Here is a 14,586-nt window from a genome sequence, read left to right on the forward strand (position 1 = left end):
AAAATTTTATAAGTACAATTGCTTTTACATGAGGAAATTTTGGTTAATTTTTTAATTCCTGTTTTCAACCCGTGACTAATATGAGCTCAAAGTTTTCTTTCTAACTCCCAGAACTTCTTTGTAGTGGCTCCATAAGGAATCTCAAAGTTACTATATTTTATTGTATTTGTGTATATATACATATGAATATATTTTAAACCACAATACTGTATATGTATACATATGTGAATACGTTTATAAAAATTTCAAATCTTTCATGTAATTCAACAATATGTTCCGTAACAACGCACAGAATACAAACTCGTTGTCTTTAAATATATATTCTCTTGATGTTTTTTTTTAAGCATATTATATTTGTGTATTGCAAAAGATGTCTATTGGAATTAACCTAACAATTAGTTACATGGGGTAAACGTCTCTCAACATGTTTAAAACAGAAAAAATAGTATTATATTAATCAGAAATCATCATAAAGTTAAAAGAATTATGATTCTATTTATTTCACCGATTTAAGTTTAGAATTCGAATTTTATTACAATAAAAAAAATTTAAATTAGTCACATTTACTTTATTATTATAATAAAAAATTCTAACATAAAATCACATCTTAATTCAAATTACAATTTTAAATTAACAAATTAAATGACCTTATATATTAAGGTAAAGAGAGCTTTTTATTTTTCAATAGTTTTTAAACAAAGGAAGAAATATTAACAAAAATACAAAATAAAAAGTCAAGTGGGAATAATCTAGCGGGAGATCACACGTGTCGGTATGAGAAAGGGAAATAAATGGATCATTGTCAAGAGGCAATGGTTATTATCCAATGAGAAAGGGAAATAAATGGATCATTATCAAGAGGCAATAATATCCACACGAAGAAAAAAGATGGCTGAGCCAGTAACAGTGCATGTCCATCAAAGGAGAAGGCTAAGCAGCAGCTGCATTTTGTGCTAGTCCACGGCGCCGGCCATGGAGGTTGGTGCTGGTACAAGATTCGGACTCTTCTAGAAGCTTCGGGCCACAAGGTCACGTGCCTCGACCTCAAGTGCTCTGGCATCGACCCAACTGATTTCAATTCTGTATTCACTTTCGCCCAGTACAATGAGCCTCTCACCAATTTCATGTCCTCTATACCGCCAGGTCAAAAGGTCATTATAATTTATATACATATACGTGTGTGTATATATATACATATAGTTGAAGATGTCACTTGATTGAGTTTTTCTTTTATGTTTTCGGACTATATATATAGTTTCCAATAATAATATTAGTTCTTGTAATCTCATAAATTAATATTTGTAGGTGATACTGGTGGGACACAGTGCAGGGGGTCTGACCATTACGGATGTGGTACACAAGTTTGCTGAGAAAATTCATCTGGCTGTCTATGTTGCAGCCGTCATGTTGAAGCATGGCTATAGCATCTCTAAGGATGAAGATGCCAAGGACGTAAGAATTAGGATTGGCTCTTTTTTTTCCCCCCCTCTTATCAAAGAGTAATTTGTTTTGGTAAGGAATATAGTATCGCAGCAAGAGCTTATTGTTTTGCCCACAAGGGAAATTATTATGAATATAAAGTTATTTTTGGTTGACCTTTTTAATAGCTTAAGTATTTGGAGAAATGGTGAGTTTTAATACTTTCGTGTGTTGGGTCTCATTGTTATCTTTTAAAGGGCATGATGGAAAGATTATAAGGGGATAAGAGTGGCTACAGATCACATGTTGGTAACGGGACTAGTTTTCATCTAAGAATGTCTTTTTAGGCCTTTGCTAGAGTGGTCTTCCCTAACACACTTTCACGTAACATATAAAGATAAGGAACATAACATGATATTTGTTCAACATAACACTAATATTGGAACGGCATACCGAGAAATTTAATTATCCCGTACAATTAGTACACCTACTAAAAATGTCAGTATTAGATTAAATGAATGCAATATTACGCTTTTTCACTTTTATATGTTGCGATAGAAAGTATGGTACTTATGAAAAGGTAAAAATCTTCAAAATCATCAGATTATATTTACGCATGCATTAAGCATATCTTAATAATTTTTTTTAGACGTGCTTAAATATAGCCCATGATGTGCTGCGTGCCCTGGCGGTCATGCTTGTCCTTGATGTCATGCCGATGCCCCTGGACCAAAAGAATAAGGCCGAGCATGATCAACAAATACATGGTGAGTTAAGATCCGTATATTATAGAACAATTATAGAACACCGTAGATCTATCGCATAAATATAGTTATGCCATAAATGAAATTGTGCCGTTCATATTTGTCCAACATTATACAATTGTATCATTGTGAACTTATTTTATTGGATTTTTTATTTCCAAGATTTCAACCAATATATATGGAACAGGGAGCGGATGATTACGAATATATATATGGGCTCGGACCTGACCAGCCTCCAACCGGCGTCTTGGTCAAGCCTGAACTTCGGCGCAAAGTTTTGTATAATATGATGTTCATCCCAACAGAATTGAGTTGAGATGTGATCAACTACAACTCTGATCTAATCCGAATTGGATTGAATAACGCTGCTCGAAAATTTTTTAGTCTTCTGATTATAAAATGATTACCAAAGTTTTTTCCTATTAGACGTGGGATTTTTAGCCAGAAGATTCCTTGGAACATTTATATACAAAGAAAATATTATTACCACCTTAGCTAGATTGAAAATACGACTTAAGATTTTGCTTGGCTCTAAATTTGAAGAGAGATTTTATAGAATAATCAACCAACACATGATATTCTTTGAAGAATTAGACTTATATGATAATCAATAGAAACTACATGGATAAAAAATTATTTAATTAACGTGGATTAATTGGTGTTTTAACTTAATTGAGGACTACGTATTGGCTTCGATGCTGCTGAGGCCAGCACCGGCGAGGGCCCTTCGGGATGTCTGGTTCGATGGTGGCGCGGCCGTGGAGACCGTGCCGCGAGTCTTTGTGAGGACATTGCACGACCAACTGATGGCGCAAGAGGAACAAGATTACATGATAGAGAAATGGCCACCCTCCCAAGTCTTTGCTACAAAGAGTGATCACTCGCCTTTTCTCTCCACCCCTGATGCACTCTTTCGTATTTTAATTGAAGTAGCAACTCCCTTCATATGCGATTAAGTAGATGGAATATATATATATATATATATATATATATTAAGTCTTCTATGATATTGCTTTTTATGAAAGCAGTGCTCTTGAGTTGAGTGTTATCTTTTTGGAACCAAATATTCTTGCCAATTCTTTTCATTTCAATGAATCCTTGTAGTTGGTTACCTTACATATGATGCATCTCCAATATCATTAGTACGTAGATGGATGAATATAGTGGGAATTTTCAGTGAAAAATGTCAAGTGCTGATCAAGACTCAAGAAGGATAATTAAACGCTAACTCGGAGCTACTATCTTTTTTCATAGTAGTTTTAAGATAATTTTGTCCTTTAATCGATACAAATATCACGGGGATGTTCGTTTGGAGTGCTAAACTCAAGAAAGCCCAATTTGAGTCTCATTTCAAGCCCAAGTTTGTGTTCATCAGGGACAAAAAGACTTAAGTGAAGGCTTGAGTTCAGCAGCATTTTTTGAGTTGATCCCCCCACCCCTTGATTCACGAAACTCAGTTAAAAAAATAATTAATGAATAGTATTTTTTTTAAAAAAAAAATTTTAAATGTTATAATTTTTTATTTTAATTTTGATTGAGATGTTTTTTTTTTTTTTTTTTTATATGTTCACAATGAAGAGACGAATAAAACCGTACTCATATATCCTATTAAAATTTTTCATAACTATTGAATTTTTATTAAAATATCATCCAAATTTAAATTTAAATTTTAACCCATCTAAATACTAGGTTTTTTTTTTTTTTTTTTTTATATGTTCACAATGAAGAGACGAATAAAACCGTACTCATATATCCTATTAAAATTTTTCATAACTATTGAATTTTTATTAAAATATCATCCAAATTTAAATTTAAATTTTAACCCATCTAAATACAAACTCAAATAGATTCTCAATTCAAACCATAACTCAAAATGTGCACATTTTAACACAAACTCAAATTAGAGTCTCAATTCAAATCATATTCAAATACATCTTAATTTAAATTAAGATCTGAACTCAAGTCACCCTACCTAAAAAAATGCAAATAAATAAGCCCTAATTTGATTATTTTCTGACATTTTCAAGTTAAAAAGAAAAAATAAACAACATTGGGGAAAAAAAAAAAAGGAAGAGTATGTCACCCTTAGTTTTTTTTTTTGGATCACTACAAATTATCTTTTTGCTCTAGAAATATTAGAATAATACCGGTGATTTTAAATTGTAACATTCGAGTATTTTGCGGTCTTTTTTTAGGACAAATTATCTTCTCTTTTCTTCCGTTTGACGCTCATTAATAAAATAACACATCAAAGAAAAAAAAAAATTCAAAGTACAAAAGAGGGAAAAAAAAAAAAAAAACGTTACATTCTATATATACTTATTTGGGTTTTTTTCAAATTTTTTTTTTATTTTGTGTACTTGAAGTACTTATTCGTGATTTTGTATGTAGGATTCATACGACCAAAACCAAAAGCACCTAGACGATAACGCCTCAACCCCTTGACAGTATGGCTGCGTATAACAAAATTATCTGCATGCGAAATTCCAAGGATATGATTCCATTTTGTTTCTTATATTAATCTCTGACATAATGTTCCAAAAGTAGTACTTAAGTTTTTCCGCTAATTCCCTTAAGAAAAAAATTTTGTCCACTAATTAAACATTATTATTACGACAAAATACTATCGGTTCTATCAAATGAGAGTACATACATATATACTCGGAATATACTCAAGCTACCATATTATTGTTATATCAGACCTTAACTCTTAGTCTATGTTTGAATATTCCTTTTGTTTAAATATTCCACACAAAATTAATCCTCATAGAGATTATAAATGGCTCAACGCAGACATTTCCTCTTTCCTAACTAAAATTAGGTATTGAGAAGTAGAAGCAGCTATAAGCAATGGAAAATTTCAACTTCTTTGGAGGAAGAGTTGGGACTTTTTGCATCCTTTTGGGGATGTTTCTTCTATTTCATTTTGCCAAAGCTAAGGAAAGTACGTATATATTTCTTCACTTTCATTTCAAGTCCCAAAAAAAAAAAAAAGTTACCGAAAAAGTATGCAAAGGCAAAAACGACTATAAATTGTGTATGGATCACGTTTTATTTAATTTTACTTTTTGGGTGTTCACAGATGAAACGGAGCCCACAAGAAATGTAAATCTTGGACCGATCCAGAAGTGGAGAAGTGCTTACTTTTGTTTGAAATATAAGGTAAGAGAAAACAGATGTATACCATTTTTTTTGTATTTTACGGTTGTTTATTTTCTTGAGTTCAAAAAACATCAAGCACTTAAATTTATAGAAACGGGTCGAGGATTCTGTAAATCTATATCCTCATTAAAAACGAGAATCGTTCTCCATAGATTGGTGCGGAATGTTTTCACATCGGCTTTTTTTTTTCTTTTTTTCTTTTTTTGTGAAACCTTTAGCACGTGACACAAAACGTGCAAAATGTTTCGTACATGTTGTTTTCTTGAGTTTTTTTTTTTTTTTTTTTTTTTTTTTTTTTTTTTTTTTACTTTTCTGAGCATTTTTGTTTACTTTTTGTTTTTGTTTTTGTTTTTTTTTTGGTGTTGGCACTATTCGAGTAAGTCTCTTATTTTTTCTGTTTGTCTTTGTTTCCTTTTTCAATTTTTTTTTCTAACAATTTTTATAACTATTATTTTAAAAAATATCACGGACGCTTGACTAGTTACAAACTAAAAATAACAAATAAATCGAGTATTAAAATTGGTTGGGACTTTTTGCATGGCGAGTGGTGCATTAGGCAAGAGAAGGACCGTGCGCAGGCAAGGGCGCGAGCCTCGGCATACTGACGCCCAAAGGCAACCTCCACGTTAACCAAACAGACTTGGATGATTACTGCAGCCCTGGAAGGTGCGCAGACTACATCAGGTTTACTGTGCTCAAGTGTATTTTTTTGGTTCACAAAAAGTTTGAGTTCCAAAACAACGCCACCATTCAACACGTCAACGAAACCATTGCCACGGGGTGCACTAATAAAAATAGAGGTAACTCACTCCTACTTATTTGATTTGTTACTAAAGACAAAAAGAGTTTTGTTAAGAAACGTCGCAATATACTACGAAATTCGTGTAGATCGTTCGCGTGTTTTGTATTTTAGTACCTTTTAAATTAGTAAATAAATAAATAAAACTGAGTTCTTATATTTTTCTAATGGTGTTTAAATGGTGATGGAAAACGCAGATCTGATTATCAAGTGGGGTGCTCCGAAAAGCAGTGGGATAAAGGTTAACCAGAAGAAGTATGTGTCACTTGTATCATCAATGTTGGTGTTTGTGGCCATCTTCAAGATGTGACAACTTCTCCACTTGTAATTTAATGTGATATTAGTATGATGACATTGGTCAAGCATACTGTATAAAATAAGGAAACGATATTATTAAGTTGGGTTGATTATCCAATGTAACTAAAGAAACCATCTCTTTTCTAAAGAGAATCCCCTCTTTTGCTTGTTTTTTATTATAATCGTTTCAAGTGTATTATGTGAGATGGATGAATAACAAAAGACAAATAGTTGCAGAGTATTGCACGGTTATGATGCTTATTAATTTACACTTATTTTCACTTTCTAGGCTAAATATGTGATTAAATTGAATGGTGACAACATAAAGATGAGCACCAAAATGATAATTCTTTGTTCATTAGACTTGCACGGTTATGATGTTCATTCATAGCGTAGTGGGAACACTGTATACAATAAAGCTCGGGAAATACAAAGATAAGATAAATGTTTTCATTGCGACACAGAGATCAATCAGATATGGCCGTCAATTTATCCCCAAACAATGTTTTCAAATCGCAGTTGGCACAAATTAAGGAAACAAAAAAATAATAATTTACGAGGCACAACAAATATCATACGCTTTCAAGCCAAAAATACAAAACAAAAACAAAACTGCTGTACTTATTTATTTTCAAAGTCATGGCGTCTGAAACAAAGTGCAAGAGTTGATAAGTTTTTTGGATAGACGGACTAAAACTAGTTCATAAGTTGTGCTTGGATCTTACTAAACAAAAGACTAATAAGAAATTCTTCAACGGATGAACCATAAACCACGATGAAGGGGAACAACTTGGATCACGTCCCCGCATTCCTACGACCGACCCGAGCAACGAAACCAGCTTTGATAGGAGCAACAGATCGTCCAGAACCACACTGTATCATCACAAACATCACATTATTTTAGTTAAAAGTAGTAAGTGCAGATGAAATCAACAAATCAATCCAACCCAACCAGTTTTGGAAAAATAAATAAATGCAAACAAACCAAAGAAATTCCAGCACCTTTATCAGGTTTAACTAGAAAAGGATTAATACCCAACGCAAAAGCAATGCATTTCTACAGAGCCCTAAGAATCCAAGTTTTACTCTTATCATGATTTAAGACAAATCTGACGATGTAGGCAATGTTAAAGTCATCATTGGCCTCCACAGTCCTCACTATAATGTTTCCATGTCTTAAGAAAATAGCTTAGGGTTCATTTGGTATAAGGGTTCAAACCATGGTGATTCTAGTTTTGATTTTAGAACCAGAACCATGATTTATGATTTTAGGTCCAAATCATGGTTCTAAAACCAGAACCAGAATCAGGGGTTTGAACCACCCAAAACCAAGGGGATGGTTTTAGAATCAGGGGCGATTCATGGTTTAAAACATCACATCAGAGTTCAAACTTTGAATCAGAACCATAACCAAACACTGATTCTTGGTGAGTCAAATCAGAACCACTTTTTACTTTTTATAACAAACACTGGTTCTGAACCAGAATCATGGTTCTAGGTTCAGAACCCTTACACCAAACAACAACTTATTTTCTGCACTTCTTATTTATACAAGAGTGCTTATTTATAACAGTAGTACTACGAACTGTATTAGTAAAAATTCAAGTATAGTCTGGTCTAAAGTAGGAAGGGCCCGCCCTTGGGATGGAGGATCTAAAACGGGAAGTGAAATTGTTACCTTCTCGCATCTAAGGAAGAACAGGCGATTCTCCTTCGATAGAATTGTGTCTGGACTTTTGCATCCAAGGCAAATGACATACTCGTCTGAAGAGGAAGCAGCCATACACAAAATTTTCAGAATGCTAGGGGGAAAAAAACATAAATAAAAATTATACACAAAAATATTTCCCTTTCTCCACAAAAAGATAGATCTCAAGATCTCCATTTTCCATCGACACGATGAGAAATAATCAGTCTGTCTTAAGCCATAAAATTCATCAAATCACTAGACAAGGTACTTACTGATATATCGCCGTAAGATTCCTTCAAAATTCTTGGGTGCAAATCTTCCCTTTACGACTAATCTTTGTTGTCCATCAAGTGATCCACTTGTTCCCAGCTCTGCCAGCAAGAAAGCCATGACATGATCTGGCTGCCGATGCATCCTAAAATTTTGATCAAGCTAAGAGTGAGTATGAGGACTGAATAAGCAAATTATTTTCACATAAAAGCATAACTAAACTTTAAAAAAAAATTAATAATAATAATTAAAAAAAAGGAAAAAAGAAAAGGATACAACAGGAACATACGTCTTGCAGAGATCCATAAAATTCACAAAAACAGTTTTCTTGGTTCCCTCACGAAGAACCTGAGGAGGCCTTATAACGGTCCTACGCCTGTCCCCTGCTAACTCTGGATTATTCTCTCGTAGAATGTTAAACACCCTACCAAGAAGCTGCAGTCATTGCATAGGAGAAAGCTATTACTTTACAATAACTTTTAAACAATAATTTGGGAGTGATAATAAAGCAGACAATGTTTAATCTAGGTACTTTTCATCCAAACATTGAGAGGGCGTTTGGTATACAGCAATAAGTAGGAATCATGTTACCAGAGAAAGTGATTAAGGGTAATATGATTTTCAAGAAACATATATTATCATGTTTGGTTACGCATAGAAATTTAATATAGAATCCCTGAGAATATCATTTTACTGTGTTTGGTTAGGCACAATAATTTTTCTTATCTTCCTCTTCTCTCTCCACCACGAACTACTCACCATCAAACTGATAGAGTCCACACAAAAAGTAGCAAGATCATAGGAAAAGACACTGGAAGTTTGTATTAATGGAAGCACAATCGGAAATATAGGAAATACAGGAAAGTAAGATAGGTATTGAGCTTTCGAGAGGCTCAATTCTCTCCCAGAGGAATCACTTTACTCAACTCTCTAAATGCCTACCTTTCTCCACCGAATCCCCCCCATAAGTGAACCGAATAGGAGGCTTATCAGTACTCCCCTCCCAATGAGTCACCTTGTCCTCAAGGTGAAACGTGGGAAACTAGCCTTGGATCAACTCAAAAGGTTCCCACGTGGCCTCTGCAGGAGACAGGTTCTTCCACTGAATCAGCACCTCTAGTGGGTTTGCACCTGTTGCCGATGACGTGCGCAACCCCAGCACCTTCTCTGGTTCGATCAGCAGCTCATACTCTTCAGTTAGGTAGGGAGGCAGCTCAGAGATCACAGACGTGGCGCCCACCGCGCGACGGAGCTGGGATACGTGGATCACGGGATGGAGAGAAGAAGACTCGGGCAACTGGAGTCTATAGGCGACCGGTTCTACTCGCGCGAGGACTTTGAAAGGCCCAAAGAACCGGGGAGCGAGCTTCTCATTAGGACGTCGAGCTAAGGATTTGAGGCGATAGGGGCGAAGCTTCAAGTAGGCCAGGTCCTCCACTTCGAACTGCACATCCCGGCGATGCCTATCCGCTTGGTGCTTCATTTTCTGTTGTGCCCGCAGCAATTGCTGGTGTAATTCATCCAAGACAACGTCGCGGTCCCGCAGTTGCTGGTCCACCGCCGAGAAAGGAGTGGAACCAGCCTCAAAACGCAGCAAACGGGGAGGGTCCCGACCATAAATAGCATGGAAGGGCGTGGTTCATGTGGTCGTGTGAAACGAAGTATTGTACCAATACTCCACCCATGGCAGCCAACGCGCCCATGTCCTAGGCCGGGTGGATGCGAAGCAGCGCAGATACGTCTCCACGGAGCGGTTGACAACCTCGGTCTGCCCATCCGTTTGAGGGTGGTATGCCGTGCTATGCTTGAGCACCGTTCCCTGAAGACGGAAGAGTTCGGTCCAGAACTTGCTCATGAACACCTTGTCTCTGTCGGACACAATGGAAGAGGGAATGCCATGGAGGCGAACTACCTCTTTCACGAAGATTCCTGCCACCAATTGGGCCGTGAATGGGTGCCGGAGTCCCACAAAATGGGCATACTTGCTCAGCCGATCCACGACGACTAAGATAGCGTTGACCCCCTCGGAACGCAGAAGACCCTCGATGAAATCCATCGAAACATCCTCCCAAATGCGGTCCGGTATTGGCAAAGGCTGCAGCAAACCCTCGGGAGCCAGGGTGGTATTCTTGTTTTGTTGGCATACGGCGCATTGAGCAACATACTGCGGGATATCCCGCTTCATCCCTGGCCAATAGAAACAGGCCTGCACTCTCTTAAGAGTCATCAAATAGCCTGAGTGGCCGCCCATAACGCCGTCATGTAACTCCTTGAGGATGGTACCCACCAGCTGTGAGGCGCGTGGCACCACCAGCCTGTTGTGGTATAACAATCGCCCTTGCACGAGCTTATACCCCGCAGGCCCAACTCCGCCCCGTTTAAGGGTGTCAACCACGGCCCGAAACTTCTCATCCCCCATAACTTGCGCGTCGAGGTCCCCTAGTAATAAGGAGTATGGAGTAGCCAGGGAGGCGAGGGAAGGAAGTGGTTCCCAGCGGGACAAGGCGTCCGCGGCCTTGTTGTCCAAACCCGGCTTATAGTGAATATCAAAATCATATCCCATGAGTTTGGTGAGCCACTTCTGATACTCGGCGCTAACCTCCCGCTGTTCTAGCAAGTATTTAAGGCTCCGTTGGTCGGTGCGGATGACAAAGCGGCGGCCTAGAAGGTAGTGGCGCCACCTGCGGATGGCCATCACAATAGCCATCAATTCTCACTCGTATGCGGATTTCAAACGCGCGCGAGAGGAGAGGGTCTGGTTGAAGTAGGCGAGGGGGCGGTTGTTTTTGCATCAACGCCGCCCCAAGGCCATGGCCGGACGCATCCGCCTCCACAACAAAAAGTTGAGTAAGGTCGGGCAAGGCCAAGACTGGCACCGTTGTCATGGCCTGCTTGAGGCGGAAAAAAGCCTCTGTGGCTACGACATCCCAGTGGAAGCTGTCGCACTTAAGTAGCTGAGTGAGCGGCCAAGCCAGTGTGCCATAACCGGCCACGAACCGGCGGTAGTAACCCGTAAGCCCGAGGAACCCTCGCAGCTCCCGCAGCGTAGTTGGCGTTGGCCAATGGAGCATGGCCGAGATTTTAGCTTCATCCGCTACGCCCCCGTCTGCAGAGATGATATGACCAAGGTACTCCAATTGGGATTGGCCGAACACACACTTCTTCTCATTAGCGAATAACTGGTGTGTCCCCAAAATGTCTAGTACCCTTCGCAAATGAATGACGTGATCGTCCATGTTCCGACTGTACACTAAAATGTCATCGAAAAAAACGAGTACAAACTGCCGCAGATGCTCCTTGAAAATCTCGTTCATGAGAGCCTGAAAGGTTGCCGGGGCATTGGTAAGCCCGAAAGGCATCACCAAGAATTCATAGTGGCCGTCGGGGGTTCGGAAAGCAGTCTTAGGAACGTCCTCTTTCCTAACACAGATTTGATGATATCCCGACTTGAGGTCGAGTTTTGAGAAAACCGTGGCCCCCTAAAGCTTGTCCAATAATTCATCGATCATCGAAATCGGAAATTTGTCCGGCACCGTCGCTTTATTCAACGCGTGATAATCCACGCAAAACCTCCAACTACCGTCATTTTTCTTAACTAGCAGAACGGGGCTCGAATAAGGGCTAATACTTGGCTGAATTATCCCTGCTGCCAACATGTCCCTCACCAATTGCTCAATCTCGGTCTTTTGAATCTACAGATACCTGTAGGGGCGCACGTTTAGTGGTGCAATGCCCGGTTGGAGCGTGATAGCGTGATCTTGTCCGCGACTTGGTGGTAGCCCCTGTGGCCACTCAAAGATACGCCGGTACTGTTGCACTACCTCCACCAGGGGCTGTGGAATAACCGCCTGCTTTTCCCCATCTGCCACGGAGATGCTTCCCAATTCCAGCAACACCCATTCATCCTGCTCACGGAAGGCCTTGACCATGGCCTTAAGTGATGCTCTAGAGTGGCATAAACTGGGATCCCCTTGAAAACTTCATCGTCAACGTCTTCCAATTCACTTGCATTCCACCCAGGGATTCAAGCCACTGCATGCCCAAAATGACATCTGCACTGCCTAGTTCCAAGGGCAGGAAATCTTCAATGATCTCAATGTTTTGGAGGGTGAGCACAACCCCTTTACACATCCCTTCGCCTTTTATGGTCATTCCCGTGCCCATCAACACCCCATAGCAGTTAGTTCCCACCTTCGGGATCCCCAGTTTTTCAACCAACGCCACCAAAATGAAGTTATGTGTGGCCCCACAATCGACCACCACCACCACCTCTTGCTGGCCAACTCGTCCATTAACCTTCATGGTTTTAGGGGTGGTAAGGCCAACTACCGAATTAATGGACAGTTCCACTGTCTCGCGAACCTCCTCCGCGCTGCCTTCCTGCCCTTCCCTCTCTGCCTCATCGCACTCACCTATTTCTATCTCATCATTAATCATTAAAATGTGGAGTTCCTTGTTTTTGCACCGGTGGCCAAATGAGTATTTCTCATCGCAGCGAAAACAAAGCCCCTTATCCCTCTTAGCTTGCCATTCTGCATCAGTCATCTTCTTAAATGGAAGAGGGGAAGTGGACGGGTTACCTGGTGGACGTGGCCCCTGCACCTGGGCCTTTGGGATTGAAGGGAGCTGTCCGGTCGGGCTCGCAGAGGGGCCCCCACTCGACGTCCGGCCCCACGGCCCCGTGGGCGCTGATCTGTTCGGTCGGATCAGGCTGTTCCGGTCTTCGACCCGTTGAGCGTACTCCATGATCCTGGTCAACCTGCTGGGATTAGCTAATCGGACCTCCGCCCGAACTTCCGGTTTCAGCCCATTGATAAAAGTGCTCTCCATCACCTTTTCCGAAACTTCACTCAGTGGATAAGCCAAGAGTTCAAACCGCCGACGATACTCCCGCACCAACCCCTCCTGGCGGAGAGCCAAAATTTTTTCGCAAATGGACCCCTCCTAGGTCAAACGAAAACGATCCAGCACGTGAGTCCTCAGTTCCAGCCAGCTGCGAATAGGTCCCTGTCCATCCGCCCATTGAAACCATGCTAACGCCTCCCCTTCCATGCATACCGCCGCCGCCTGTAGCTTCTCGGGCTCCGTCAACCGGTTGACTGCGAAGTAGTGCTCAGCACGGAACAGCCACCCCTCTGGATTTTCCCCGTCGAACATGGGCATCTCCAACCGACATGTGCGCGGTTCACCCCGTTCCCAATCTGGACGCTCAATCCCGGTAGGTCCACTAAGCCGTCGTTCACCCCGCTCCCAATCTGGACGCTCAATCCCGGTAGGTCCACTAAGCCGTCGTTCACCCCGCTCCCAATCTGGACGCTCAATCCCGGTGGGTCCGCTGGGTCATCCCTCCTTCCCCGCGGCGAAGGCCGTCCCCTGGTTCGAGGATTCTGGATTGAGCAATTTTCCCTTATTTCCCCCAATTGCTCCCGTTCGGGATGGATCCTCCAATTTCTGGAGCGCCTGTTCCACTCAGTCGAGCACCGACATCCGCGCCACAATGGTATCGAGGCTTCTCTCCAAAACCGCGAGTCGCTGTCGATCTCCCGCAGCTCCCGCTGAAGCTCCGTATCCCGGTAGGTCCGCTAAGCCGTCGTTCACCCCGCTCCCAATCTGGACGCTCAATCCCAGTGGGTCCGCTGGGTCATCCCTCCTTCCCCGCGGCGAAGGTCGTCCCCTGGTTCGAGGATTCTGGATGGAGCAATTTTCCCTTATTTCCCCCAATTGCTCTCGTTCGCGATGGATCCTCCAATTTCTAGAGCGCTTGTTCCACTCAGTCGAGCACCGACATCCGCGCCACAATGGTATCGAGGCTTCTCTCCAAAACCGCGAGTCGCTGTCGATCTCCACAGATCTCCCGCAGCTCCCGCTGAAGCTCCGTCGGTTCTACGTCCTCCGTCGGTGCCTACTATTCCTCCACCTGGTCCTCCACCACGTCTCCCCTGCCTCAAATCCTTCTGTTTACCATCTTCTGACGTCTCGCTCTGATACCAGATGATAGAGTCCACACAGAAAGTAGCAAGATGATAGGAAAAGAAACGGGAAGTTTGTATTAATGGAAGCACAATCAAAAATATAGGAAATACAGGAAAGTAAGATAGGTATTGAGCTTTCGAGAGGCTCAATTCTCTCCCAAAGGAATCACTTTACTCAACTTTCTAAATGCCTACCTTCGCCCCCCCCACCCC

General features: G+C 40.9%; 2 protein-coding genes across 2 annotated transcripts in view; one reads left to right on the plus strand and one right to left on the minus strand.

Moving 5' to 3' along the window:
* The first annotated feature begins 403 nt into the window (after positions 1-403).
* LOC21401765 lies at positions 404-3,075 on the plus strand. Its single transcript, XM_024164277.1, has 5 exons — positions 404-408; positions 902-1,151; positions 1,306-1,452; positions 2,069-2,186; positions 2,861-3,075. The coding sequence occupies exons 1-5, from the start codon at positions 404-406 to the stop codon at positions 3,058-3,060; spliced, it is 720 nt and encodes a 239-aa protein (XP_024020045.1). The 3' UTR covers positions 3,061-3,075.
* Positions 3,076-7,033: 3,958 nt separating this feature from the next.
* LOC21401767 (eukaryotic translation initiation factor 2 subunit beta) overlaps positions 7,034-14,586 on the minus strand; it is a 14,619-nt gene continuing 7,066 nt past the window's right edge. Inside the window, exons 7-10 of the mRNA XM_010096134.2 lie at positions 8,691-8,836; positions 8,404-8,546; positions 8,120-8,205; positions 7,034-7,314 (exon numbers count right to left, since the gene is read on the minus strand). Of these exons, the coding sequence (XP_010094436.2) occupies positions 7,237-7,314; positions 8,120-8,205; positions 8,404-8,546; positions 8,691-8,836 (453 nt within the window). The 3' untranslated portion in view covers positions 7,034-7,236. The remainder of the gene's footprint in view (positions 7,315-8,119; positions 8,206-8,403; positions 8,547-8,690; positions 8,837-14,586) is intronic.

Source organism: Morus notabilis, unplaced genomic scaffold (genome assembly GCF_000414095.1).
Source record: "Morus notabilis unplaced genomic scaffold, ASM41409v2 Scaffold227, whole genome shotgun sequence".
Classification (NCBI taxonomy): Eukaryota; Viridiplantae; Streptophyta; class Magnoliopsida; order Rosales; family Moraceae; genus Morus; species Morus notabilis.